At 46.8% G+C, this 26,498-nt stretch overlaps 1 protein-coding gene across 6 annotated transcripts in view; it reads left to right on the forward strand.

Annotated features, from left to right (window-relative positions):
- Positions 1–26,498, forward strand: part of APBA1 (amyloid beta precursor protein binding family A member 1) — a 240,869-nt gene that overhangs the window by 204,369 nt on the left and 10,002 nt on the right. For 5 of the 6 annotated variants that reach the window (XM_067744213.1, XM_067744212.1, XM_067744209.1 and 2 more), the window contains 6 exons: positions 3,065–3,210; positions 12,107–12,139; positions 13,143–13,229; positions 13,860–14,045; positions 17,761–17,940; positions 19,426–19,638. In XM_067744213.1, the coding sequence (XP_067600314.1) occupies positions 3,065–3,210; positions 12,107–12,139; positions 13,143–13,229; positions 13,860–14,045; positions 17,761–17,940; positions 19,426–19,638 (845 nt within the window). The remainder of the gene's footprint in view (positions 1–3,064; positions 3,211–12,106; positions 12,140–13,142; positions 13,230–13,859; positions 14,046–17,760; positions 17,941–19,425; positions 19,639–26,498) is intronic. The other variant, XM_067744215.1, reaches the window with a different exon arrangement.

Here is a 26,498-nt window from a genome sequence, read left to right on the forward strand (position 1 = left end):
AGGTGGTGATTAAGAGAGAATAAAAAACTATGCTACTACTACCATCTTCTTAGAACCCTCCAAAGTAGTTTTTTAATGCTAAACAAATTATGTAAATGTTTGTCTAACACCCTCCTCTGACTTCTCAATTCATTTATAATAAAATTACAATTTATTAACCTAAAATAAAAAATCTGATGCAGTACTGCCACACATGGTTGTGCAGGTTGTTCACTGCACAAATGTATCCTGTCAACAAGCCTGGTGGGGCCACAACTCAATCCAGGCTAGACATCCCAGCTTGAGGTCAGGCCACACAACTGGAGCGTGCTACTGATCCTCTACCAGGGAGGACAGCAGATGATTTGGGGGGCAGAGTAGATTGTCATTCCCTTGAAGGAGGATTTTCCGGGGGCCAGAGGATGCCCAGACATCGTGTCTGGGCGTTGGATCCTGTGCATGAACTGTTGATGTGTTCCACTGCCCAAGAATGAATTACCTGGATTCATAAACCTACCTGAACCCTTGGGCCTGAAGCCCAGGACAAGCTCATAGGTTTGGTTGTTACTCAGGTTTCTTTCTTGAGTAACTTGGAAATTATTTCCACCATCTTTGCAAAGCTCCAAAACTCCACAAGAGTACCTTGGGGGGTTTTCAGAAGTTGACTGTTTCAGAATAGTCAAAACTATTCTTCATATCCATTCCTCTAGGCCTAGAGATTTTCAAGCTCGGCATTAACATGAGTGTGAAGATATAACGTGTGTGCTCATTCACCCACAGAGCAGCATAAAGGCATCACTGAAAAGGAAAACCTGCAATTCTTTGACTTAGGACCATTATAACTTTTTTTTTTTAACTTTTAAAAAATCCAGTAGCACTGAGCCTAAAATGAACTTAGGAAATTCGGGCTGTTTTTTTGTGAGTGTAATACCGTGACATTTGATTTTAGTCAGTTTCCCCAGAGGATAATTGACATAAGATCATATCTCAAATATATATTTGTTTAGGTCCAATATTTCTGCCTCTTGGCTGCCTGATATTTATACAGTCACTTAAATATTATCTGGATTGCTTTTAAGTATATCTGCATATCCATACTCATTATGGTTAAAGAAGGACCCTTTTCAGTAAATAGAGCTAAATCCACTTACGAATACATGATATAGGAAGTTCCATAGAGAAGATGTTGCATTTTTGTTTTTCTTTTTTTTTTTGCGGTACGCGGGCCTCTCACCGCTGTGGCCTCTCCCATCGCGGAGCACAGGCTCCGGACGCGCAGGCTCAGCGGCCATGGCTCACGGGCCCAGCCGCCCCGCGGCATGCGGGATCCTCCCGGACCGGGGCACGAACCCGCGTCCCCTGCATCGGCAGGCGGACTCTCAACCACTGCGCCACCAGGGAAGCCCTGTTTTTCTTTTAACATTCATTATTTTCACAAAATAAATGGAAGCTTTTTAAAAGTTGCTATTCCAAGTGAGACCTTTTTTTCCTCAATACCGGGTTGTCAAAAATGATTATGTTTCTGTAACATTATAAATCTATCGCTGGAATTTGAGAGAAGACTGATAATCTCTTACTTTTTACAAGGCAGAGTGTGGATCCAAACTTGTCCAGGTATTATTTCAGTTTGACAGCGCTTCCCTGCTGTATACCTAAAGCTGTACATTGTAAATGACCTGCATCCTTCTCGCATCTATAAAAGCTTCAGGGTAGGAAGGGTGTAGCTGTTGAGAAGCATGTAAGTGACTGGTATGTGGTGGAGGCAGCTGTGGCTGTGCATCACTCAGTGTTTATCCAGAGTCTCAGAAAGACTGAGAATCAGAAAACGAACAGGTTTCCTGACTTAATTACTACACACACGCTTTGTGAAGGCCTTTCCTAAAACATGGTTAAATTTCTTTTTTTCCACCACCAACTTGGTTTTAGGAAAATGAATAGATTACTTTAAGGCTGTACCCTGATAAGTAGCTTATCGTGGGAAGCAGCTGTTTAAGCTCAAGATGAGCTGGATGTGTAAGGATAAAGATAAAAACCATTTCAGATTAGCTCTCCAAAAGGAAAAAGCAAATTGTTTCCATTTCAAGTTATCTAATTTACGACGCTGAGGTTTTAACAGTGGGTTAAAAAGTATATTTTAGTCTTTCCAAATATGGCATTCAAGCCAAAGAAAATACGTATATTTTCATTGCAGAATTAAAATGCCTTTCTTAGCACATCTGTTGCAAAGTTATATATTATTCTGAAACATGTTTTAATTTCCAGTAGGGTTTACAGGTGATTGTGGTTAGAATCAGATGCCCCCATTTTAAATATTTAAAACTAAGGTTTGATTTAAAAGGCTGGTGAATGAGAACAGAAAATTCCAATTTTCCTTGGAATTGATACGTATGTAGACGCAGGCCGGGAACATTGTAGCCTGTGAGTCAGCAAGGTTAGCAGCATGAGACCATGGCTTTAGGGTAATGTCACCTGTCTTGCAGATTTCAGGTTAGAGGCTATTTTGGGAATCCAAACATTTGGCAACAAATACTCATTTTTCTGATTTATAAAATTTGTTTCCCCCATTATGGATAAGATGGAAGGGGGCGATATGCATGGGTGGCGAGTAAAGGAACTGCTGTAAAATGAGTTTTTCTAATAAGACGGCCTTCTGCTCACCTAACCATCTGTCCAGCAAACATTTATTTGATACCCACTCGGTGACAGACACTGACTAGACACAGGACAGCCAGAGATGACTGTGACGAGCTCTTTGTCCCAAAGAGCTCGCAGTCTAACAGGCAAAACAACATTCTTTATCACTGAATTTTATGTTTCATGTTTAAGTAAATATTCACATTGTTTCTCACAATAAATGGACTGGGTGAAATAAGCTTCTCTAGGAAGAAATTGTTCCTTCTATTTGCAAATGAGGGCTGAGTGAAGGTAGACCAGAGAGATGCTCCAGAGTCGCAGGTGGTTGCACCTGCTCAGGGGTCTCTGCAACTGGCCCACCTGTGCTGGAGGTGAGCGGCGGGGGAGAGGTGGTGTGATCGGGGGGGTAGAGCGTGGCTTCACTCACCACTGTGGCTCTGTGTGTTAACAGTTCCTGGACCTTGTGACCCTGAGGACTTGATCGATGGAATCATTTTTGCTGCCAATTACCTGGGCTCCACCCAGCTTCTCTCAGACAAAACCCCCTCCAAAAACGTGCGCATGATGCAGGCCCAGGAAGCAGTCAGCAGGATCAAGGTGAGGGGGCGCCGTGTGCTCCGAGGGGGGCGGCGGGCAGATGTGGGCGCCTGAGCTGGCCGTAGTTCTCACCCCACACCTCACGACCCGAGCTTAGAGGAGAGGAGATTGAGGTGACGTGGCAGGCAGTGCTTATACACGTACCTGCCAACAGTTCTAAACGGAAAAAAGATTTCCAAAGTATGCTGGAGTCCTGATGTATAAATGCTACATAATTTGGTTGTTCTTAATGGCCCGTCTTGAGGAAAAAGTGATAAGCTTTGAAAAGTTGAAAAGGTGAGAAAGGATAACATTGTAAGTATTATATTTCCAGTATAATATGTGAGAGCTATATCACCGTATTTCCTTGTACAGTTAGAGACCAGTGACTAAAACGTCCGTGATACAGTGTGGTTCCAACTAGCTGTCGTTGCATTCGAACCGGTTGATCCTGTTCAAGCTAGACTGAACTGGCTTGCTTCACCTAAAACGAGCCATTTGATCAGATCTACCCTGGCTAGTCTGAACCAAGTCAGTGCAAGGGTAACTCAGTGCAAACCAGTCATAACCTGTTTGAATCTGCCTTATCAGGATTTAAAAGCAGCGAGCCTATTTGATCCCTGAAGAAGCACTTTTGTCTAGTTTAAATCATTCACAGCTAGTTTGAACCGGCCAGAGCTGGTTTGATCCCATGGAAATGCAGAGCTCTAGACTCTCCACCACGATGCTAGTGCCACCTAGAACCACGCACAAGCCAAGGGCGACAGCGGCCCTCATGGTGCCATCACGTAGTTCAAGTGCCATTAAGGGCCACCAGCACCTAGAGCCCCTGAGGCTGTTCCCACGTAGAGCCACAGGCATCGCATCACCGTTGAAATCAGAGCCGGGTGTTTCGAGTGACTTGGGATAGGTTATGACTTCCCAGATTTGGTTCTGTCTGGTGTCCACTGGCCAGAATCAACTCCCTCCTCAAGGGACCAGTCCCTTTTTCATGTCTTCTCTCTCACACATCCCCAAGTTCCATCCTGGGCTTCGTGTGGCATGTGGAATGAGAAGCACGAGTAGAAGGCCATACGTGAGAGTCCTTTACTGTCTCCATCAAGGGAAGAATATTTCTCAAGCACTTATGAGTGCAAGGCTGTGCGAGGTCCCCTGAGGGAGGGAAAATAGCGATTTGTAAAGTGAGATCCTTACCCTGAAGCTCAGCAGCACAAATGAGAAGTGAATCAAGCCAGCGCACGTGCAGGGGGTGCCAGAGGAGGAGAGAGGGGTGTCAGGTACTGAGGGCCACAGGAGTGCGGAGAGACCTTGAGAGATGAGATGCTGCCTGAAAGCCCAAGGGAGGGGAGAGCAGCAACCACGGAGGTCACAGAGGTCACACAGCAGGGGCCGTGCTTCTGGTCCTCCGGTCGGGGCTGATTCCCATCTTATTCACATGCCCAGGCTGTGTCATGCCCTGAATATTAAACAAGGTCAGCGCTGGCCCTTCCCTTCACTACCCATCACAGCACAGTAAGCCCACACTGCAACTTTTGATAATATTATCGACCTTTTAGGAATTAGGATGTGTAAGCCAGAGAGTAATTTACAGCTACATCTTACCCCCAGAGATGCATCTTATCCTGCGACTCCCAACAAGACAACTCCCTGACAATGTATCAAGCTGACCTTCCTGCCCTCCGCATCTTTCAGACTCAATAATGCTGCTGGTAGAACATCAGGTTCCTGTTGAGCTGCCCATCCAAGCTTGGCCTGATTCTTTTTCACTGTCTCCGTTATCATAAAGAGGTGACAGTAATACCCACAGATGTCCCCACAGCCTTCTCCATCTTAATTTAGTATCTCCCAGGCACAACGTTCAGAACGAGAACACACAAACCTCTCTGAGAGAACAAGCTGCTTTTCAGGCATTGTCCTGCCTTATTTCCTACAGAGCAGAGAACTTTAAAAACATAGTCTTTAGGGACGTACTTCTGACCCCTCCTGTCCCACAGTTTCCAAACATGTTATGATTTTGGTACATTAACATTTGCTAGGTAAACCCCCAGGGCGCCAGATGGTGAGCAAAACGCCACAAGAGAAATTGAGATAGAGAAGTTTATGACTCACAGGTCCTGGAGGAAGTACCTGCACACCTGGAGGGGCCACGTGGGGAGGTCAAGGCAGGACCTGGGCATAAGCCTTTCTTTATTGGGGTCTGTGGGTGGAATGCTTTGAGGTTGCCAGACTAAGGCCGGATTGTTCACTTCAAACCAAAATGGGGTTTTGGTGAGCTCCATGGGGGTCTTACCTAAGGGGCGCCAACGGGGAAGGCCCTGGGAGGCTGGGGGAGACTTGTTCACAAGGGCCGTCGAGGGGGTCCTTTCAGGAGCTTCCATTTGCACGTGACTCTGCGGGCTGCTCTCCACAGCATTTGCTTGCGTGAAGGAGCCAATGTCATTTTAAGGCCCACGCCAGCTGCTTGGCCAAACCAAATGGACGCGGAGGCAGTAATACCGTGGAGTAACTTAGCTGAACTCTTAACCCAGCACTTAGTTTCCCAGGTTAGTGGTACTGTTAGCTCCCCCAGGGTCAGTGGGCATGCAAGGACCCGGCGTGGTTCTCTGACAGACAGGGACCCCGGTCAGAGAACCATGTGTTTGGAAATGGGGTGGTGCTTTTGGTTGTCACAGTGTCTGGGACATTTATATTGGCATTAGTGGCCAGAACCAGAGATACTTGATACCCTGTAATGTCCGGAACGGAGCCACATGACAAAGATTTATCTCCTCCAGAATGCCAGAGCACTTCCCTGTCAAGGAACACTACCAGGGCCCATTCAGATAAATCCTCCAGAAGAAAGCAACAGTCCACCCCCAGATAGTACTGAAGACCCCTGAGACCAAAAACTGCACGTTGCTTTTAGATGAGTTTTTCCTAGGTTCTGTTTACTGGCCTCCTGACAGGTGCCCTTGACTCCTGCAGCTAGAGTCTCTCTGTCTTTCCCCTGCCCTGTGACACGTATGTGTACTCAGTGACCTTGAGGGGAGAGCAGGCACAGACGCATCACCTGAACATAGAGCAGCGCTTAGGAAAGACGCCGCGTCCCAGTACCAGATCCTGCCCAGTGCCAAGTGTTCTGTGCATTTTCTGATTTCCACAGTGGTTTCTGACAGTGTTTTTTCCCCTTCTTTAAAGTGCAGCTCCCTAGTGAAAAACCAGAAAGCTTACTTTGAATCTTCAAAGGATTGGTATCCAGAAGTTCCACAGGTCATTTGAACAAAAAATTAGATGGCTTTGTCGATCAGAACAGGCAACACAGAGGCTCTCTGATTATAAATCCATTTTAGACCTGCCTAGAGCAGAGAAAGCATTTGGAAAACGTATATTTATTTTTACAGCAAATTACTCTAGTGTGAGGAATTCATTATAGAGTAGTAAGATTAAATGGTTGCATTTCATTTATAAGTATCGTTTCACAATGTGCTTCTTGCATCTGAAGGAACTGTTGCCTAACATTAAATATTTTCTGCCTCATGTTCCTTTTACACCATTGAAACGCCTGTCAGATTGTTTGCCTTTACACCCAGCCTGACGCTTTTTCAAATTGTAAGTGGAGAAGGCTGCGTCTAGAACCCATGGTTTATTTCCACGCCCCCTAGAAAGTTACCGTCAGAATCGTGCACAGAGACTGCATTGCGTGCACAGGGAACCGAGGGGCCGAGAGCATTTCTCCAGATCACTCAGGTGGTCTCAAGGGGAGCGTGCACTGCGGTGCCCACACAAGCTCCCTTCTCTGAGGGAGGTGGTACCACGCTTTTTCCTAAAGAGAGGCTGCCCTTTCAGGAGTGAGTTACTCTGGGCCACCTCTGGAGACACGCAGAACAGAATGAGGCTGCAGGGTTTATAGCCACGTCCATCCAGGAAGGAAGGGGGAAAAATTTACTTGGAAGTCCATTCAGTAATAACCTCACCACAAACTGATGAGTAATTCCTGGCTTGGTGGTCTCACCTGCACAGAGACAGAGGAGTTTCCTCCTTTCTTTTTCCGATTCCTTCTTCCCTTCCTCCCCGCAGGGATCCCATCTTGCCCCTCTCTTTCCTCTGCCTGCATTATTTGTTTGACCTGACGTGGATGCCAGTGAGACCTACCTCACCAGGAGTCCAGTCGTGGCTGTGTGTTTTTGGTGCTTTCTTTCTGAGCAAGCACTGAACCTGACGTTTGGGTTTCCATTTCAAAGCAGGCTTTAATTTCTGGTCTGTCCGTCAATTACATGGTGCCTGTCACTCACATAGCAGCAACCGTGCACTGGAATTGAATAATGATACTGAATTTACACTTGGAGTCTTAAGAATTATGATTTTCCTAATTTAACGAAGAATTTATAGGTTTATTTGCCAAAATGGGAGGCGAATTTGGAGTTGTGGTTTGGCTAGATATGAATTTGGCTCAAAAAGCAAACTGTCCCTGTGCAGGATCCTGTGATAGGCATCTTAGGAGATAAAAATCAACCAATTCCTTGACCTTGAGAAACATGCATTTTAATAAGGGAGCCAAGAAGAGTGTTTAGGTAACAGTAATACAAGGCAGGCTGAGGAATCTGAAATTAAAAGACATTTCCATCCACCAAAATGTAAGAAATAAGGTGCATCTGAATGCAATAGCGGAATTACAGGACATCTGCCATTTTTTTTAAGTTTTTTTTTTCATCTTTGCACCCTCCCTAATATATTCTTTCTGCCTTTGTTCCTAATTTTTGAGAAGTAGTAATATCCTTCCAGGAAGCTTCCCATATGATTTAGAAATGCATTAGAGCAATGGTCCTCAAAGTGGGACCTGGGAATTTGTTAGAAATGCAGATTCTCAGGCCCCACCCCAGTCAGAAACTCATGGGGGTAGAGACCAGGAATCTGTTTTCATAAGCCCTCCAGGAGACTGTGATGTATGCTATAGTTTGGGAGTCACTGCCTGAGAGACGGGTGGGTCATCCAGCCTGAAGGAGCCTCTGTTCTCCAGCTGTGCTCTGCACGTTCCGGGCAAGCCGAATGCTTCTCGCTGATGGGGTTCCATTGGCAAATAAGCGCAAGAAACGCTGCCAAACGGATCTTTTTGGGTATTTGCCACATGTGTTTTCCTAGTAAAGGCTCTGAGAAGACCTGTACTGAGGAAATTTAATTCAGTTTGTTTAACCAGAAGCTTCCACAATTACTTGAACGCAGAATACATTATCGCTGTGGTGGTACCTGTTACGTCTTGTTGCGAGGATTCTTTTAAACATGTTTTAGGGAAATATTCTGGAGAGAGCTTTGCCCTACATGCTATCAGTATCAAAAGTGCACTATGGGGCTTCCCTGGTGGCGCAGTGGTTGAGAGTCCGCCTGCCGATGCAGGGGACACGGGTTCGTGCCCCGGTCTGGGAAGATCCCACACGCCGCGGAGCGGCTGCGCCCGTGAGCCATGGCCGCTGAGCCTGCGCGTCCGGAGCCTGTGCTCCGCAACGGGAGAGGCCACAACAGTGAGAGGCCCGCATACCGGAAAAAAAAAAAAAGTGCACTATGCAGAGACAGCCCCCCACCCCAGCCCAGGGTGGGAATCCTGCCTTAACCCTACCTAGAGAACCAAACGGGAAGCCAGTGCAGCTAGCTCACTCACCTCCCTTCCTCTCACTACATCTCCGTGCTTTGTTCCACCCTCATTCCCACTTCATTCTCTGCTCCTCAGCGGGAAGACGGGGTGATGTGCTAAATTCTGCCTGAGCCGTAGAAACTGCTTCATGTCCATGCAGAGTGTGGTGTTTGTCTCCATTTTCTTTCTCCATTTGTGAAGCTCACAAATGGCGTTTTGATATTTTTTGGTCCATGCATTTTTGTAAGAAGCATGCATTATCAAATATTATTCTGTCTTTACTAGCCTGCCCCAAAAGATCAGATTTTCCCATTCTTTTATAGAGAGATTTTCCTTAAGCGTTAAAAATTATGATTTAATTGTAGAATGAAAATTTCTATCAGTGTAGCATTGTCTAAGCCATCTGATTTCCCATCTGACTTGAAGTCTGTGGTTGATAAAGACGATATTGACACTGGTAGCAGACCCTTCACGTACACGATCTCATTTACTCCTCCAAATGGAGGGGGTGGGGAATCCTGTGAGGTAGGTATCATTACCCCCATTTTACAGACAGCCTTAGAAGTTTATAGATGAGAAACTTGTCCAGATGGCACAGTAGCAATTTGGAATATAGAGTGAGGTTTCCAGGGTTTGAATATCTCTTCTGCCACTTAATAGCTGTGTGACCTCGGGCAAGTTAATTAGCCTCTCTGTGCCTCAGTTCCCTCTCCTGAAAGATGAGGATAATGTAGCGCCTACCTCACAGGGTTGTTGTAAGCTTTTACACTGGTACACATGAAATGCTTAGAAGGATACTGGCATATACCAAGTGCTCAGTAAATGTCAGCTGGGGAAAGAAAAGCTAGAATAGCCAGGAGGATCCCCGGCATAACTAAACTTGAAGGGTCTTAAGAACAGCAGATACCCAGTACGCATTGCAGATCGAGTGATAGGATGGACGGTGCTGCAGTATGTCCTGTGCACCACAGCCTGCTGGTGGTAAGCCATAATCAGTCTCATGAAACACGAGGATTTAAATGGATGTTGTCACTCCCTGCTTCAAGATGCATCCTGGCCTTAAGGCTCTCTTAGACCTTTCTCTGCTGTTCCAGCTTCTCATTCTGACCCCAACCCCATCATCATTTCCAATGTTATGTCTAAATTTTTACTTTGTTTCAGGGCACTTGAATATCATAAGCGATTTAAAGGTGGTGTCACTCTAAGTGCATAAAATATTTTTAGCTTCATAAAAATTGTCTCAGAATGCCTTTCATGAAACTCAGTTTGCCTTTGGATTCTCTTCCTCATCACCCATTCCAGTAAAAAACAGAATGTGGGCATTCCATGGGTGGCAGACTTACTTTCCTTTGAAAAGGGCCCTTTCAGATCACTCTTCCTGAGAGTGAAGAATTTTGACCAATAGCTATTAAGTTTTGGTATCAAAAATCATGGAAATTTATATATTACTGCCATAGCATTCAGGGGAGGTAGTAGAAGACAAACAGATGTTAGGATCTCACAGCAGTTGTTTATCTTGAGGATTATAACTGGTGCAGATCAGAGCATCCCTGGCAGAACGCTGAGATTCCACCCAGTAATCTCTGTGGCACAGCATCAGCACAGGGCCACTCCTCAGATGTGCGGGTATTTCCACCGTCATGCACAGTGGTTAGGATGATGCTTGCAGTTGCTGCCTTCAGACTTTTCCAGAGTAGGCTGTTCACCTCGAACTCATGACCAGCAGTACAAGCTGTGGGGGGGCTCTGTGGGAGTGGGGCTGCCCTAGTTTCCTGGTGCACCAAGATTAGCCATTTGGTGTTTGGATAGCTGACTCATCGAGTTTAGGCAGTACAGACAACACATGTAGTCACTAATGAAATAATGACACGCTGCTGAGAGCAAGAGCTTTCCCACCAGGTGAGTACCAAGGATGTGAGGGAGCAGCTCTCCCTGTACCCCACCCCCATCCCCACAGCAGTTACATGGTTTGGCCATTGACTCACCATCATTTGAGTAAGATCTGTGTATATGTACCAAGCCCTACCAAAGCCAAGAGGTTGCACCCTGACATAGGCAGATTATAATCATCTAACGTCATGATCATATAAGAGCAAACACAAATAGAGTGCTTATAATGCACCAGGAACTGTTCTGAGAGCATTGTATATACAGTTGACCCTTGAACAGCACAGGTCCCCTTACATGTGGGTTTTTTTCAGTAGTAAATACTGCAGTACTGTATGTTCCAAGACTGGTTGAATCTGTGATGGGTTGAATCCGAGGATGTGGAACTGTAGATACAGAGGAACCGAACTGCATATACAGAGGGCCAACTGACTGTAAGTTATATGCAGATTTTTGACCCTGCGGTGGTTTTGGCACCCCTAACGCACACATTGTTCAAGAGTCAACTGTATTCACTTTATCCTCAAAACAGCCCTATGAAGTCGATACTGTTTTTACCCGCATTTTACAGTTGAGGAAACTGCAGCACAGAGACATGAAGTGGCTTGTTCCGAGTCACACAACTAGTAGGTAGCAGAGCCAGAATTCAGTTTTAGACAGTCTGGCCTCAGAGTTTCTATTTTTATCAACTATTCTCTCTTGAATAAATATTACATCCATTTCTAGTTAGGTATAGGCTCTATTAATGTTACACAAATTTAAGGCAAGAAGTATTACTAGAGAGAAAGAGGGAGAACAATTCAGAAATCAGTAACAAAAAGATAACTAGGAAATCTTCAAGTATATTAAAATTAAGAAGAACACAGTTCTAAATAATGTTCAAAGAAGAAATCACAGTGGAAATTAGAAAGTATTTTGAATGAAATAATTAAATTGCAACATCAAAATTTGTGGGATACTGCTAAAGCAGAGATTAGAGGAGGCTCATAGTTTTATATAAAATCAGGAAAGAAAAAAGTTTGAAAATCCATACGTTAAGTTTTCATCTTAAGCTAGAAAAAAAATTGGCAAACTGAAGCCAAAGAAAAAAGAAGGAATAAAGGTACAGGCTGAAATCAGCGAAATAGAACACAGGCATACAGTAAAGGAAATCAACAGAATCAAAAGTTGGTTCTTTGAAAACATCAATTGCAGTGAAGTGTAAGAAGCACCTCAATACGTGTCCTTCCTACTACTACTCCTGGCAGCTACTAAATTCTGATCTAGGAAATCGATTATAGAGTGGGATTTTTTTAAGCCAGTCCTCCTCCCACAGAAATGCTTTATACCACTGTCAGTATTAGTTTGTTGATTCCCTTTTCAACTGAGTCTCTGCAAATTCTTTTCTAACTGTTCTCCTGTCTCTGTTTGTTCCATGCTAAGCAGATGGCCCAGAAATTAGCCAAAAGCAGGAAGAAGGTGCAGTACAAACAACTTCATCAGCTTGGTGTTATGCCTGTTTTTTTTTTTTTTCCCATTTACTTACGTTTTGCCTTTTTTCTTATTTCGTGTTTTTGTTTTCTGCATCCAGCAAGTTTTTGTTCAGATTTCTTTTTGAACCGCCCCATAAGCCAACGTTTCTCAAAACTCAGTTGCCCAAAGTGGCTGTTTTCTGTTGCTCATTAGTCATCTCACTCCAGAGGAATGACAGGGAGCAGATTGGGGATGCTGAAGGGATCCTGCAGTAGTGTGCAAGTGCCCACCATTCAGGAGCATTCACGTGGCAGGGACCTGGGTCTGCTCAATTCTAGTCATGTTTGATTTGTGGATCTGTCAGATTGCTGGATGCAAAAAAGAAAACTCGCTAATAACCACACGTGTGCAGAGTCAAGCCCTGAGTGAATCAGACTAATGTGCTTTTTTGGTTGTGAAGCTTCTAGGTGCTTATGAGTTACCCATGGGACACTGAGGCATTGGGGCTCACTCTTACTGGGGTAGCTTCAGGAGTAGGTACTGCTTCTGTGGTGTGTGGTGTGTGGGAACATGAAGACCCTCTTACCACAGCTGCCTTGTTTGCACCTGCTGTAAGCATTGTCCCCCAGGAGCAAACTCTGACTTCTCCAAGGTCCTGGGGGTATGAGTCAGTTGCCCTTTGTTCCTTCAATCTGTTGGGCTCTGAAACCCTTGCAGACAGTGCCATTCACGATCATTGTTCATGGAGTCAGATCTACTACAGTTACTGCTTCCATGGCGGAAGAAGCAAGGAAGAGTCCGCATTTCCCCCTGTAACCTGGAGATGCTCACTCCCGTCCCCGTGTCATCCTCTGTGTGGTCCCTTCAGCTTTGGCGGTCTAGTTCTGAAGTCTGCATCGCTGTTCTGGTGACTGTGTCTCAATGCCTCTGTGTATGAGCTAACCTTGCTTGCACGCACCTGGGTCAGAGTAACGTATTGAGCTTTCTCTCGGTGCGTTTTCCTTCTCAGGCCCCTGAAGGTGAATCTCAGCCAATGACCGAAGTGGATCTCTTCATTTCTACCCAGAGAATCAAAGTATTGAACGCTGACACGCAGGTATTAGCTGGCTCCCACCTTCCTCGGGGGTGAAGCTTAGCATGACAACTAGGAGACTGTGCGCTTGTCTGTAGAGCAGCTGTCCCCAGATGCTGGCTTCCACACAAGCTAGAAGGTGGTGTATGCAGTGCCTGCTGCCGGGCTGGGGGATGGGAGGGGACTTGGTAGGGAGGATTGGGGCTATTCAAGATCAAAGGAAAAAATAAGCCTTGGATATTGTTGGCTAATAATTCTCATAAGTTTTTATCAGAAGATTCATGAACAAACTAGCCTTTTAAGAAATTTTGTTTAAAATCACACACACACACACACACACACACACACACAATACAATCATCCAGTCATCACATGCAGATTTTTTATTTTTTAACTTCCCCACCAGAGATTCTACTGGTTGTAAAATGACTGAAATTCCTTTTCACATACTACAGACCACTTCCTGCTCTGGGTTATCACAAGCCAAGGGAATTGCTCCCAGGCCTGGGTGGGCGCGTGTAAGTCTGCCAACAGGGTGTTTGCAGCGAGCTCCCACGTGTGGACCGCACTTGGCTGGGCTGTGGGGTGGCAGGCTGTCTCATGGGTCATTCGATGCCGCACTGGACATACCATCCTCTCCCTGCTGCCTTCCAGGAGACGATGATGGACCACCCTCTGAGGACCATTTCCTACATTGCAGACATCGGGAACATCGTTGTGCTGATGGCCCGCAGGCGGATGCCCCGCTCCAACTCCCAGGAGAACGTGGAAGCCTCCCACCCATCCCAGGATGGAAAAAGGCAGTACAAGATGATCTGCCACGTCTTTGAATCTGAGGACGTAAGGGCGGCCTCCCTTCCATGTGATCTGGGCTGCCCTTGGGTGGCCAGGTTCCCTCTAGTTCTCAGAACCTTAATCATATGTAAGACAGATACTTATTGAGCACTTATTATGTGTCAAGCACTGTTCTAGTGCTAGGGATATAAGGCTGAGTAAAATAGACAAGACACTCATTGTAAAGCTTGTAGAGAGACAGAAAATAGATAGATAAATATACTTAATACAAAGTTAGGTAGTGGAAGGTTTGATAAGGAAAAACTAGGTCAAGGGATAGAGGGGCCAGGGGCTATTTCAGGTAGAGTGATGAACAAAGTCCTTTCTGAGGTGACATTTGAGCAGAGACCTGAGTAGAGTTGAGAGTGAGGAAAGAGCAGGTGCAAAGGCCCTGAGACAGGGGCCTGCTGATAGAGGTTGAGGAAAGGCAAGGAGACAAGCCACTAGAGAGGACAGAAGGGTGGGAAGAATTCAGCCAGACCCACAGGGGCCCGAACAGGTCTCACCTGGCCACTAGGGCATTTGGGGAGGACAGTTCTTGAATGTGCAGGACTGCCCTTTCCTAACAGGAAAGTTAGCATCCCTGACCCTTCCCATCAAATGGCAAGAGCACCAGCCACCCACTCCTTAGCAAAACCAGCTGCTCCTCCAGTCACAAAGCTAGTGATCCCTAACGCCCATCTCTCCAGGTGATAAGGTCAGCAGAGGAAGTCAGCGTACAACAGAGGTGGGGCCCATTCTTCCATTCAGCCTTCTCACCCAGTTGTCCCTAGAACTGCCGGCGAGAACACCAGGCTTCAAGCTGTGTTAGCACCGTGCTTCCCCCAAAGCTCAACAGGCCTTGGAAACTCGCTCTGGGCCTTGCTTTTTTTTTTTTTTTTTTTTTTCTGGCCAAGCCATGAGGTTTGCGGGATCTTAGTTCCCCAACCAGGGATTGAACCTGGGCCCTCGGCAGTGAAAGCACAGAGTCCTAACCACGGAACCACGAGGGAATTCCCCCCACGATGGTTTTGAACTACAGAGCCTCCCCGAGAGGGCCGTGTTGGTGCCGTTGACTGGTCTAACTTTTCCTCCTGCCACAGTGGAATAAGCTGTATTTCTCATATTGAGCAGGGAACCCTTATATACTTAAAGAAAATTGCCTACAGTAGCCTTGGCTCCTTAAAAGGGGCCATTTTTCTCCAGAAGAGTGTTCATGCAGCTGCTTTAAATGGCCTTCCTCTGAGAAGTTAGGAGTCTGAGGCGAGCTGCTTTTCTCCAGGGAAACAGAGCTGACATGGCTGTAGCCACAGACAGGAGGAGACGCTTACACTTTTGTACCATCTTTTACTTGTCTGGTTCTCTAGAAAGCAGTCCCAGGGACACGGTCACTGAGAAGGCAGAGAGCTTGAAGCACCTGTCCTGGCCATTCTCCCTGCTTTTCCTTTAAAACTGAGGCCAAACCTGCAAACTGGGAGAAAATGAGTTTAGAAGGTTCTCGGAAAGTTCCAAAGGAGTTACATTTAGAATCTTAAGTTTCATGTGTTCTGCAGGCCCGTGAAAAGGTGGCGTTAGCTCTGCTCACCAGACGTGAGGGTCCCGGTACGACCCTCTGCCACCTCCCTCTGGCTTGGTGCTCCTAAGGAGGGCTTTCTTTCCCTTGGGGCTCCTTTGGGTCTGTAGGGGAAGATGATGAAGGGGAAGAATGAGGAAGCAAGAGTGGACCTGGGAATCTTACTGCTTTGCTTCCAAAGCCCAGGACAGAAGGGGGAGAGCATGGCCTGCAGAACTGGGAGGACTGTTTGTGGATCCCGTCTCCCGTTCTGCAGAAGCTCAGGCTGTGCAGCTGCTGAGCTTCTGTAGAATGGGCTGCCGTGCGGCTCAGGTGGACACGGCAGAGATATAAGTAGCCTGTGTGTGTTTGCCCGGTGCATCCACACGTGACGGTCGGGAGGACCGCTGGCCGTGTTCTCAGACACACTTTTTTTAGTTCGTCTGTTCACACGAGCCTCTGATGCCCTCGGTGAGGCCTCGGCAGGAGGCAGCATGGTGGTCCTTGATGTGACTTGTGGCATGTGACGTCACCAGATCCTCAGAGTGAGAAAAGTTGAGCATTTCTTTCCCCACTGCCAGCCACACAGAAATTTCTGATAACACAGTTAATTAGCTGCTTTCAGCAAAAATTATCAAAGGTAGGGAAAGGAGGAGTGCAGATTAGAGTTGTGTGTGTTTGAAACATTGCCCTAGAGCTTTTTGTTGTTTTGCGGGCTTTCTACCCACTACTATTAGAGCAGCAGTCCCAGTGGTGGGCAGGAGGTGGGCTCCGGAATCAGGCTGCCAGGATTCTCAGCCCCCATCCCCACCCCAGCTTAAGCTCTCAACCTCGTTTTCCTGATCTGCCCAATGGGAGCAAAGAAAACAGATCCGAAGTCTCAGAGCTCTGAGAAACAAGGGATTTTTGTACTCAATTGGTTGATAAACCTGCTTTGAGCTGCCATGAGACACTTTATAGGATTTGTCCAGCTTACCATGAATCTTACACATTTGTTGCAGGAACGTTACTGTGTTTAGGCACTTCTCCAGGCTCTAATGGGGTTTTTACACAATGTATGATAAATGCACCCTGTTACCTTTCTAAAATGTGAACATTTCTGAATTCTGAGACACTGCCTTCAGAGCTTAGGATGAGGGCTTATGGACCAGTCATACTTAATCTTAGACTTGCTGTGAGGATTTATGTGACGGTGCTTCTGCAGCATTTAACACAGCACAGGCTCAGTTGCTGGTGTCTCTCCCAGGTTGTAATGTTGGTTAATTAATGCAGGGAAAGGTTATCAAAGCCCAGTGCAGGAGAAAGAACAACAGAAGCAGAGTTCCTGTCCTGTGAGCGGTGTGACCTTCCTTGAACAGGTTCCTTCACGTCTCTGGCCGCAATCTCCTCACCTGGAAAATGCATAATAATTTGTGATGTCCCATCCGTAGATAATATGAATGAAATGAAATTCATAGATAATATAACCTCCCTTTTTGAAAAAATTTTCACAAAATAACCAAAGTATTGCCATAAATATAACACAAAGGAGAAATAAAAGGAAAGCAAGCTAAATAAAATAAAATAGGTTGATAGACACACACTCACACACACATGCAGAACCACCATGCTCTACGGCCAGTGTGCAGGCTGATGGGAATGTGATTTACTGGCAACCCACATCTCACGAATAGCATTGATGCTGATGATTTTCCAAAGTCATGAAGCTTACTCGTGGTAAAGTGTTGGACAAAACAAAATACCGTCTTCTCTCAATTTACGGAATAGTTGTATTCTGGGACTGTTCAGTATGTATTAGAGCGTGCAACTAAAGTCCTGTGTTTTTATATAAATTAGAGTTGAGTCCCAGCCTTTAGACACAGTTGTTATATGTACATGAAGGTCCAGTGGGATATTTGAAAGTTGTGCAGGATGTAAAACAGCTCGTCCCGTGTAGGACTGTCCTTTGCACGGCAGTAGGTCCAGCATCTCTGACTCCTGTCCATCAAATGCCAGGAGCTCCATCAGGACCATTGTCATAGACAAAATTGTCCCCACTAATTTTGAAAATGACCTCTAGCAGGCACTGCTGCCCCATGGCGACCCACTGGGCTAGCTGCTGCCTAGGGCTCTGTAGTCCTGAGGGACCCAGGTCGCCCACCAGCAGTGCTGCCCTGTTGACCCCGTCTCCCCTTTCCGGCTCCGCTCCAGGCTCAGCTGATTGCACAGTCCATCGGGCAGGCATTCAGCGTGGCATACCAGGAGTTCCTCAGGGCCAACGGGATTAACCCCGAAGATCTCAGCCAGAAGGAATACAGTGACCTGCTCAACACCCAGGACATGTACAACGATGACCTGATCCACTTCTCCAAGTCGGAAAACTGCAAAGATGTAGGTACTTTCCAGAAGCTGTTCTCTGAGCTGGGCCAGCCGGGCCCACCCGCGATAGAAGTGAAGGCAGAGTGGCTGGGCTGAAGAGTGAGCTCAGGCCTATCTCTGTCTCACCTCACATGAGGCCCGATAAAGACTGCAGCCGAGGGCCGTGGCCAGTGAGACAGGGCGTCGTCTGCTTCCTGCAATCCAGAGCTGACTTTGGGGTGGGTTCCAGAGGCAGACGGGACCTGGACCCTGCCCTTTACCAAGCCCACAGTCTAGGAAAGGGCACAGAAGATTTTAGATGATGGTGCTGGTACAGGCACTCATCAGAGACAGCTGTACTTGGCGGATTGGAGCCGATCTCGGCTCTCAGGTCTCAGATGATAAGTGCCGTGCTCCCCCAGGGACCGAGCTCTGCAGGAGTGTCTGGAGGAAAACGGGGCCATCTGATCTGGTCTGAGGTCTGAGTATTCTTTGGAAAGTGTAGAGGAGTGCAGAGGGCTGAGCCGAAGTAACAGAAGCATGAGGGTCCGAAAGCTCAGGAATTGTCTGGGGAGCCACGAATGAGGCAGCCAGGCTGCAGCAGGGGTTGTGCATAGGAGAGGATGTGAAGAGGCCAGTACAGGCTTTGGGTCAGAACTGGAGGGCTTGAGAGTCCAGCTGTGGTGGGGGGCCTGGACTTTATCCACTAGGTGTGAGAAAGTGATCCTTCTATCCACTAATGAATGTTAAGTGTCCTAGGCTCCCTGGAAGCAGAGCCTGAGATGGGAATTCTTATACATGGGATTTGGGGGAAGGGTGCACCCAGGAAAAAGTGAGTGTGGGCGGCAGGGTGTTGGGGATGCCAGGGAGGAATGTGGCCTTGCTGGAGACGAGCATCATCCTGATCCAAAGGGAAGCTCCAGCTCACACATCGCAGGACGGACCTTGTCTCACCTAGAGCCAAAAGAGCTGGCAGGCCTTTGTAGGCTGTACTAATCAATTATTGACACCAAGGTCAGACGGAGGTGTGTTAGTGTGCTTGGGCTGCCGTAACAAAGTTCCCCAGACGGGGGCGCTTCAACAACAGAAATGTATTGTGTCACAGTTCTAGAGGCTGGAAGCCCGGGATCAAGGTGTCCGCAGGGTTGGTTCCTTCTGAGGGGGAAGATCCATTCCAGGCCGCTCATTTGCTTGTAGATGGTCATCTTCTCCCTGTGTCTTCACTCTGTGCATGTCTCTGTGTCCAAATTTCCCCCTTTTGTAAAGATACCAATCATATTGAACTAGGACCCACCCTAATTATTTTATTTTAGCTTGACTGCCTGTGAAAAGATCTTATCTCCAAACAAGGTAATATATGCCATGGAATATAGAGAGGACAGGACGCATTTGGGTTGGAGTCATCAGGGAAATGTCTGTCATGTTTAGTCAAGACAGGAATAGGGAAAATGCTTTGATTTCTGTTGCTACCCTGGATGGTTGCTGATTCAGGCTTTCTACATGTTTTCCTCCTTTCAGGTCTTCATAGAGAAGCAGAAAGGGGAAATCCTAGGTGTGGTGATTGTGGAGTCTGGCTGGGGATCCATCTTGCCAACCGTGATCATAGCCAACATGATGCACGGAGGCCCAGCGGAGAAATCGGGGAAGCTGAATATTGGGGACCAGATCATGTCCATAAATGGCACCAGCCTGGTGGGCCTGCCTCTGTCGACCTGCCAGAGCATTATTAAGGTAACTGGAGATGGGAAAAATCAACCTCTCTTGTAGACCTGAAGTGATATGAAGTCATCAACATTTGAGCGTATTCTAAGTGTCAGGCACTGAGAAGGACACAAATACAAAAGGCATGGACTTGCACTTGGGTTGTTTACCATCAAGTTGCTATTTACCAATTCCTCCCTGAAATTGTTTTTTCAGGGATGGTATATCTGGCTCACATAGCATCACTCCCTAACACCATGCCCTCGCAGACATCACTAATCAGTCACAGCATTCTGTCCCATTAAGTCCCCACTCAGCCTCAACAGAATTTTCCTCAGCTCAGTAATCAAGACAATCACTTATAGTCAGCTGGGTGTTCTTGAGATGACTTGCCATCCCTGTTACAAATCATGGAAATGCTTCAGATCCCAGGGCACTTTCCTTTACTGTGATCCAGGTGAGTGCATCCTCCCCAGAGCCTGCGTAACATGATCCACACATGCCACGCAGAAGGAAGGAAACTGGTACAGTCTGTATACGCCTTCTAAAACCTGAACATAATTACTTCTTGTTCAGCCTGAATTGATACTGTTGTGTGAGGCTGAGAAGAGCTACTTAAAGGAAAATTGAATATGAGTATTTGAGGGCAAGAAATTAGATTTTCTTAGAAATGAAGTATCCATGTGTAGTCTCTTGAGTGCATTGGAACTCACTGATTGCATGGGAAGTAGGAACAAGTATATTTTTCCTTCACTACAGTATCTGTAGACCCTGCCAGCTCTGTACCAAGCAGTGTGGTACAGGCAGACTAGGATCCTATGACTTTCTTTGGTTCCTTGGGGTTTCCTGAAAGACTGTTAACTAGAATATAGCTCTGTATGTGTGTGTGTGTGTGAGAAAGAGAGAGAGAGAATAAATGTGAATTTATAGAATAGTTATTCTAAGCAGAAGAAAATCACAAAAGAACATCCTTGGCCAAGGGCCCTGGGATGGAGGGGAGGTCAAGGTGAGTGTATAGGCCAGACAGGTCTACCTCGTTGCGTTTTTTGCTTGTTTTTTATGTTATATAGGAATTCATCTTTTTTTCTTTCCTTTTCCTGTTTTTTTATCAGTATTTTTTATTGAAGTATGGTTGATTTATAATGTTGTGTTAATTTCTGCTATACAGCAAAGTGATTCAGTTATAATATATATACATTCTTTTTTTAATACGTCCTTTTCCATTATAGTTTATCATAGGATATTGAATATAGTTCTCTGTACTATACAGTAGAATCTTGTTGTTCATTCATCCCATATATAAAAGCTTACCTCTGCTAACCCCAACCTCCCACTCCATCCCTCCCCCAACCCCCTCCCTCTTGGCAACCACCAGTCTGTTCTCTATGTCTGTGATTCTGTTAAAGTTTCATAGATAGGTTCATTTGTGTCACATTTTAGATTCCACATATAAGTGATATCCTTTGTATTTGTCTTTCTCTTTCTGACTTACTTCACTTAGTACGATAATCTCTAGTTGCATCCGTGTTGCTGCAGATGGCATTACTTTGTTCTTTTTTATGGCTTAGTAGTATTCCATTGTGTATATGTACCACATCTTCTTTATCCATTCATCTGTCAATGGACACTTAGGTTGTTTCTATGTCTTGGTTATAGTGAATAGTGCTTCTATGAACATAGGGGTGCATGTATCTTTTTGAATTATAGTTTTGTTGGGATATATGCCCAGGCGTAGGATTGCTGGATCATACGGTAATTCTATGTATTTTTAGTTTTCTGAGGAACCTCCATACTGTCTTCCACAGTGGCTATCTGACCAACAGTGTAGGAGTGTTCCCTTTTCTCCACACCCTCTCCAGCATTTGTTGTTTGTAGAATTTTTAATGATGGCCAACCTGACTGGTATGAGGTGGTACCTCATTGTAGTTTTGATTGCATTTCTCTAATAATTAGTGATGTTGAATATCTCTTCATGTGCCTATTAGCCATCTGTATTTCTTCTTTAGAGAAATGTCTGTTTAGGTCTTCTGCCTATTTTTCGATTGGGTTTTTTTGTTTTTGAGCTGTGTGAGCTATTTGTATATTTTGGAAATTAAGCCCTTGTCAGTCATATTGTTTGCAAATATTTTCTCCCATTCTGTAGGTTGTCTTTTCATTTTGTTTTGCATGTTTATTTTTTTTAAGTTTATTTATATATTTTTGGCTGGGTTGGGTCTTCGCTGCTGCGTGGGGGCTTTGTCTAGTTGCTGCGAGCGGGGGCCACTCCTTGTTGAGGTATGAGGGCCTCTCATTGCAGTGGCCTCTGTCCCTGCAGAGCACGGGCTCCAGGTGCACGGGCTTCAATAGTTGTGGCTTGTGGGCTCTAGAGTTCAGGCTCAGTAGCTGTGGCGCTCGGACCGAGTTGCTCCGTGGCATGTGGGATCCTCCCAGACCAGGGCTCGAACCCCTGTCCCCCGCATTGGCAGGCGGACTCCCAACCACTGCGCCACCAGGGAAGCCCTGCCTGTTTATTTTTAATGAAACAAATCTAAATCCTCATAAGATAATCACACCCAGAAAGAAATAGTCCTTTTTGGGCTCATTTCTTTTTGTTATAAATAAATTCTACCTCTTGCTTAACATACATTAAAGATAAGATTAAAGGTCCTAGTTTGAACATGTATATTCATTCAAACATGTTTAATTGGGCTTCTGTTAGCCTGAGCTGAACTGTGAAGAAGCCAGAATGAAAAAAATAAATAAAAATTTAAAAAGCCAGAATGACAGTATGCACATGGAGGATAATTTATAATTGAAAGGGTTCAGTGGGCCCTAATGGCAACATAGAGGTGAAATGCTAAGAGCATTTGGAGTGGGGGAGCGGAAAATCTTACCTGATTTTTTTTTTTTTTTGAGGTACGCGGGCCTCTCACTCTTGTGGCCTCTCCCGTTGCGGAGCACAGTCTCCGGACGCGCAGGCTCAGCGGCCATGGCTCACGGGCCCAGCCGCTCCGCGGAATGTGGGATCTTCCCAGACCGGGGCACGAACCCGTGTCCCCTGCATCGGCAGGCGGACTCTCAACCACTGTGCCACCAGGGAAGCCCTACCTGATTTTTAAGGTGGGCCTTGAAGGAGGAGTTAGACTCAGGTGGATAGCAGAAAGGAAAGTGGCCTTTGGGAGTTTCTTCTGGAATTGATGGATGGTGGACTGGCTTTGTGTTGGGAGAGGCAGGTCTGAGCCAGCCTGAGAAGGCTGATCTGATGGTGTGATAATGTGCAGAAGCCAGGGAGGGCCAGGAGTAGGGAGAAAGGACCCACCCACGTTTGGCTTCTCACTCACACATGCCAAGGTTCACAGATGCCCTCTCACACCAGGGAGCAAGTTACTTATTAAACACCGATGCATGTGTGAGAACTGTCGAGGGGCCATGGGAGCCAGAGATGCCTCAGACACAATCCGCACCCTAAGGAGCTTGGCCTCGATGGGGAGAAGGGAATGAAAGGACTGATAATAACAGTGACTGAGTGCTGTGCGCCTGGACCATTCTGAGAATGTGTGTGTTCACTCGCAGAACCCTACAGCAGCCTTCTGTAGGGTAGGTACTATTGTGCAAGTTAGGAAACAGGCACAGAAAGATGATATAATCATTCGAGGTCACACAGTGTGTCAGTAGTGCAGCCAGGTCACTCGGCCACCCTGATATCGTTCCAGCGGTGTCTGTGGTCAGACCCTGGGGCAGTGGTTCTCAACCTGGGGGATCTTGACCCCTTGACCCCCCGGGCGTCATTTGGCAATGTCTGAAGACAGTTTGGGTTGTCACGACTAGGGAGAAGGAGATGCTACTGGCATCCAGTGGGTGGAGGTCAGGGATGCTGCCAGATACCCTACAATGCACAGGACAGTCCCCACAACTAAGGATTATCCAGCCCAAATGTCAATAGATTGAGAAAGCCTGCCTGCGGGAGATAGTTCAGGTGTGGGAGAGAAATCTGGAGAAAGGGAGGTCGGTGAGGGAGGGAGGGTGGGGGGGGAGTTGATCTACATCTGGAAAGGCTTGGGGAGGAGGAGCCAGAAGAGAGGATAACTTGAGCGCAGGTGGGGCTGGGGCCTGGGTGGGAATAAGCAGACCTTCCTGAGGACTGGCAAGGCTGCATGCCTGAGCCCATTTACACACCTGCCCGGCAGTGCCCAGCCCTTGGCACTGGTCACCTCCCTTCCTCTTCATAAAACACAGCCTGTGAGGGAGGGTGATGGCAAATGCCCGGTTCGCAGATGAGTCATCAGCTACTCAGAAGGTGCAGACGGCATGCCCAGGACACCCCAGCTGACGGGGTCCAGATCCGCGTCCACCCCTCCCTGCCTCTGCACAAAGAAGGCAGACGAGGTGAGGGAGGCTGTGAGACCCATGGCCTGCCTTCCCCTGGTACCACACGGGGACTGGTCTTCTGCCCAGTGCATCACACATCAAGGTGGAAACAGACTAGCACAGGGCGCAACTGGCGCACTGTCTGAGCAGTTTCCTAAGGGGAAAAGGTTTGTTTGCACGAGTAGCTGACTTTTGATGTCTATAAATGGAGTCTCTCTGGAATCGGAAAATTAAAAGGCCATGTGGTGATGAAAGAGATGTAACTGATGAAGATGGAGAGGAAGAAAGCCAGCACCTCTGTGGCCACCCTCGGCAGAGAAGTACTTAGCAGGCGGGACACAGCTGCCCTTTCTCAGCACTGCAGGATGCGCTGCCTTGTCGAATAGAAAAGGGTGATTGGCCTTGTCCCCTTCTCCCCCCACCCCGAGAATCTTCCTACTGATTCCAGCTAGAATTGCCAGTACCGAAGAAGACGTTTAATGGGTTGTCTCCTTGTTTTTAAGTTCTGTAAAAACATCTTTTTTGCCTGCCCCTGAGCAGGTACTCACACTGCCCTACCCTCACCCCTAGGCCCCCGCAGGGGGGCATTCTGGGCTTCTTCAAGGCTTCCCATCAGTATCGCTTGTTTCAGTGTTATGTCAGTGCTCCTTGCGATGAATTTAGCGAGCAGCTCTCATCCTGGAAAATCAGTGCTTAGCAGACTTTGATTGAATCACCCAGGGATCTTAGTAAACTGCAGGTTCTGATTCGGCAGGTCTGGGGTGGGCTTCTGCATTTTCAACAAACTCCCCGGTGATGACATCGCCAATAATGGGCTTCGAGTGTTCTGCATCTTGCCACTTTAATGCATGTTGACCTTTTCTCTCCCCTGGTTATAGGGAATAGAGTATGTTTCTAGAATAGATTACAGGTATTGAATTATTTTCTTTCTTCCCTAGCTCTTATATTTCCTGTCATAGTTCCTAAAGCATAATTACTGGTAGGCAAAGCATGTTAGCAGACCGCCTGTTCGTGCCATCGCCTCTACGGTCCTGCCCTCCAGATTTGTTTTCTTTTTGAAACTAGAGCACCGCTTCCTTACCTTCCACAGGATCATCACGGGTCTGCTTTCCCGTTGCTGTAGAGACCATTCTGGCTTCTCTCCTCTCCCGTTCCCTCTTCCCTACTCTTTCCTCCCACCATATTTCTTAATTTGCTACACCATTCCACTGTTGTCATGGGGACGAAATGACCATTTATTTAATTGGCACCTCCAATAAAGTGGCAGCTGAGAAATCCGAGTTAATGGGACCCAACTTGAAGCATTGATGGGGAACAGCAGAGCAAGTGCGTGGTCTGGTTGTTTCAGATTTGCCATCTCTCTGGGCTTCGTCTTGCAGCAGATATCCCCAGTCTAGAAATTCTTTCACTGAGGGACAAATCAGCATCTTAAATCAATGTACACAAAAGAACCCACCGGAGCGATGTGGACTTTTTAGGTAACAGAGAAAATAGAGTCATTCTCTTGCTTTTCAGGAGCTCTCCAAGGTCTTCCTGTATCTCACAGACATACCTGAACAACCCCAGTGTTTCATAGGTGCAAACATTTAAAGCGGGTAGCTCTATCTGGAGGGTTGTGTTTCTGACAACATGCTCCTTATTTTCATCATCCTTTGCTCTTGTTTCCCACACACTCCTGGTCTTGTAGTTTGTGATGTGGGGAGAGAAAGGGGAATGGACTCTGGCTGCCCTGCCTGTGCCCGCAGCCCTCCCCTGAGCTCCCGGAGGCCTGGCTCCACCAACTCCCAGCGCCTAACACATGTGTTGGCACATTGCAGGTGATCCATACATAGCTACTGATTGAGTGATAAAGAGGGGGCTCTCAAGGGAAAAAGAAATATATGCACGAATGGTATCTGAGCAACACCCCCAAAAGAGAAGCCGATTTGTAATGTTAGAAATAGCTGTTTCTGATGCATGATGGTTGAGATGTGGTGTTGTCAGCAGACATGCTTAGGAAAGAATAAAAATGCATAACAAGGGCTGAGATCGTAGCAATTAGAAGTGGAAGAGCTCTTAGTAGGTTTCAGCATTTGTTTTGAAGATGTGGAGACTGAGGTAGAAGGTGGAATAGAGGGTCTAAGGCCCTCCGGGCTGTGGTGGAGGAAACACAGCTGCAGCCCAGGTCTCCTGACCAAGCAGAGGCCTCTTCACCCAGCCCCGCTGGTCCCACTGTTAGGGGAAGAATTCCAGCACATTCCCGTGGGCATGGGTGACGGGACCTGCTACTGTGCGGGAGGCCCGGACCTCCGCAGACTTCCTTCCCCCCAGGAGAATCGCCCTCGGCACATTCTGTCGCTCTCATTTGAAAACATGTCTTGAACCGGAGAAGTTTCCTAGAGCTGTTTCAGAAACCACGGAGGGATGCTGGTAACAGCTGCCTGCGAGTGCACACACGTCACCACAAGCCAAATCACAGCCGCTGGGAGGCTCCAGTCCTGCAGAAAACAGCAACTCAGGAGACTGAGGAAACAGCTGGGGGTGGGGAATTAAACTGACCTCCT

This window comes from Pseudorca crassidens, chromosome 7 (assembly GCF_039906515.1).
Source record: "Pseudorca crassidens isolate mPseCra1 chromosome 7, mPseCra1.hap1, whole genome shotgun sequence".
Taxonomy (NCBI): Eukaryota; Metazoa; Chordata; class Mammalia; order Artiodactyla; family Delphinidae; genus Pseudorca; species Pseudorca crassidens.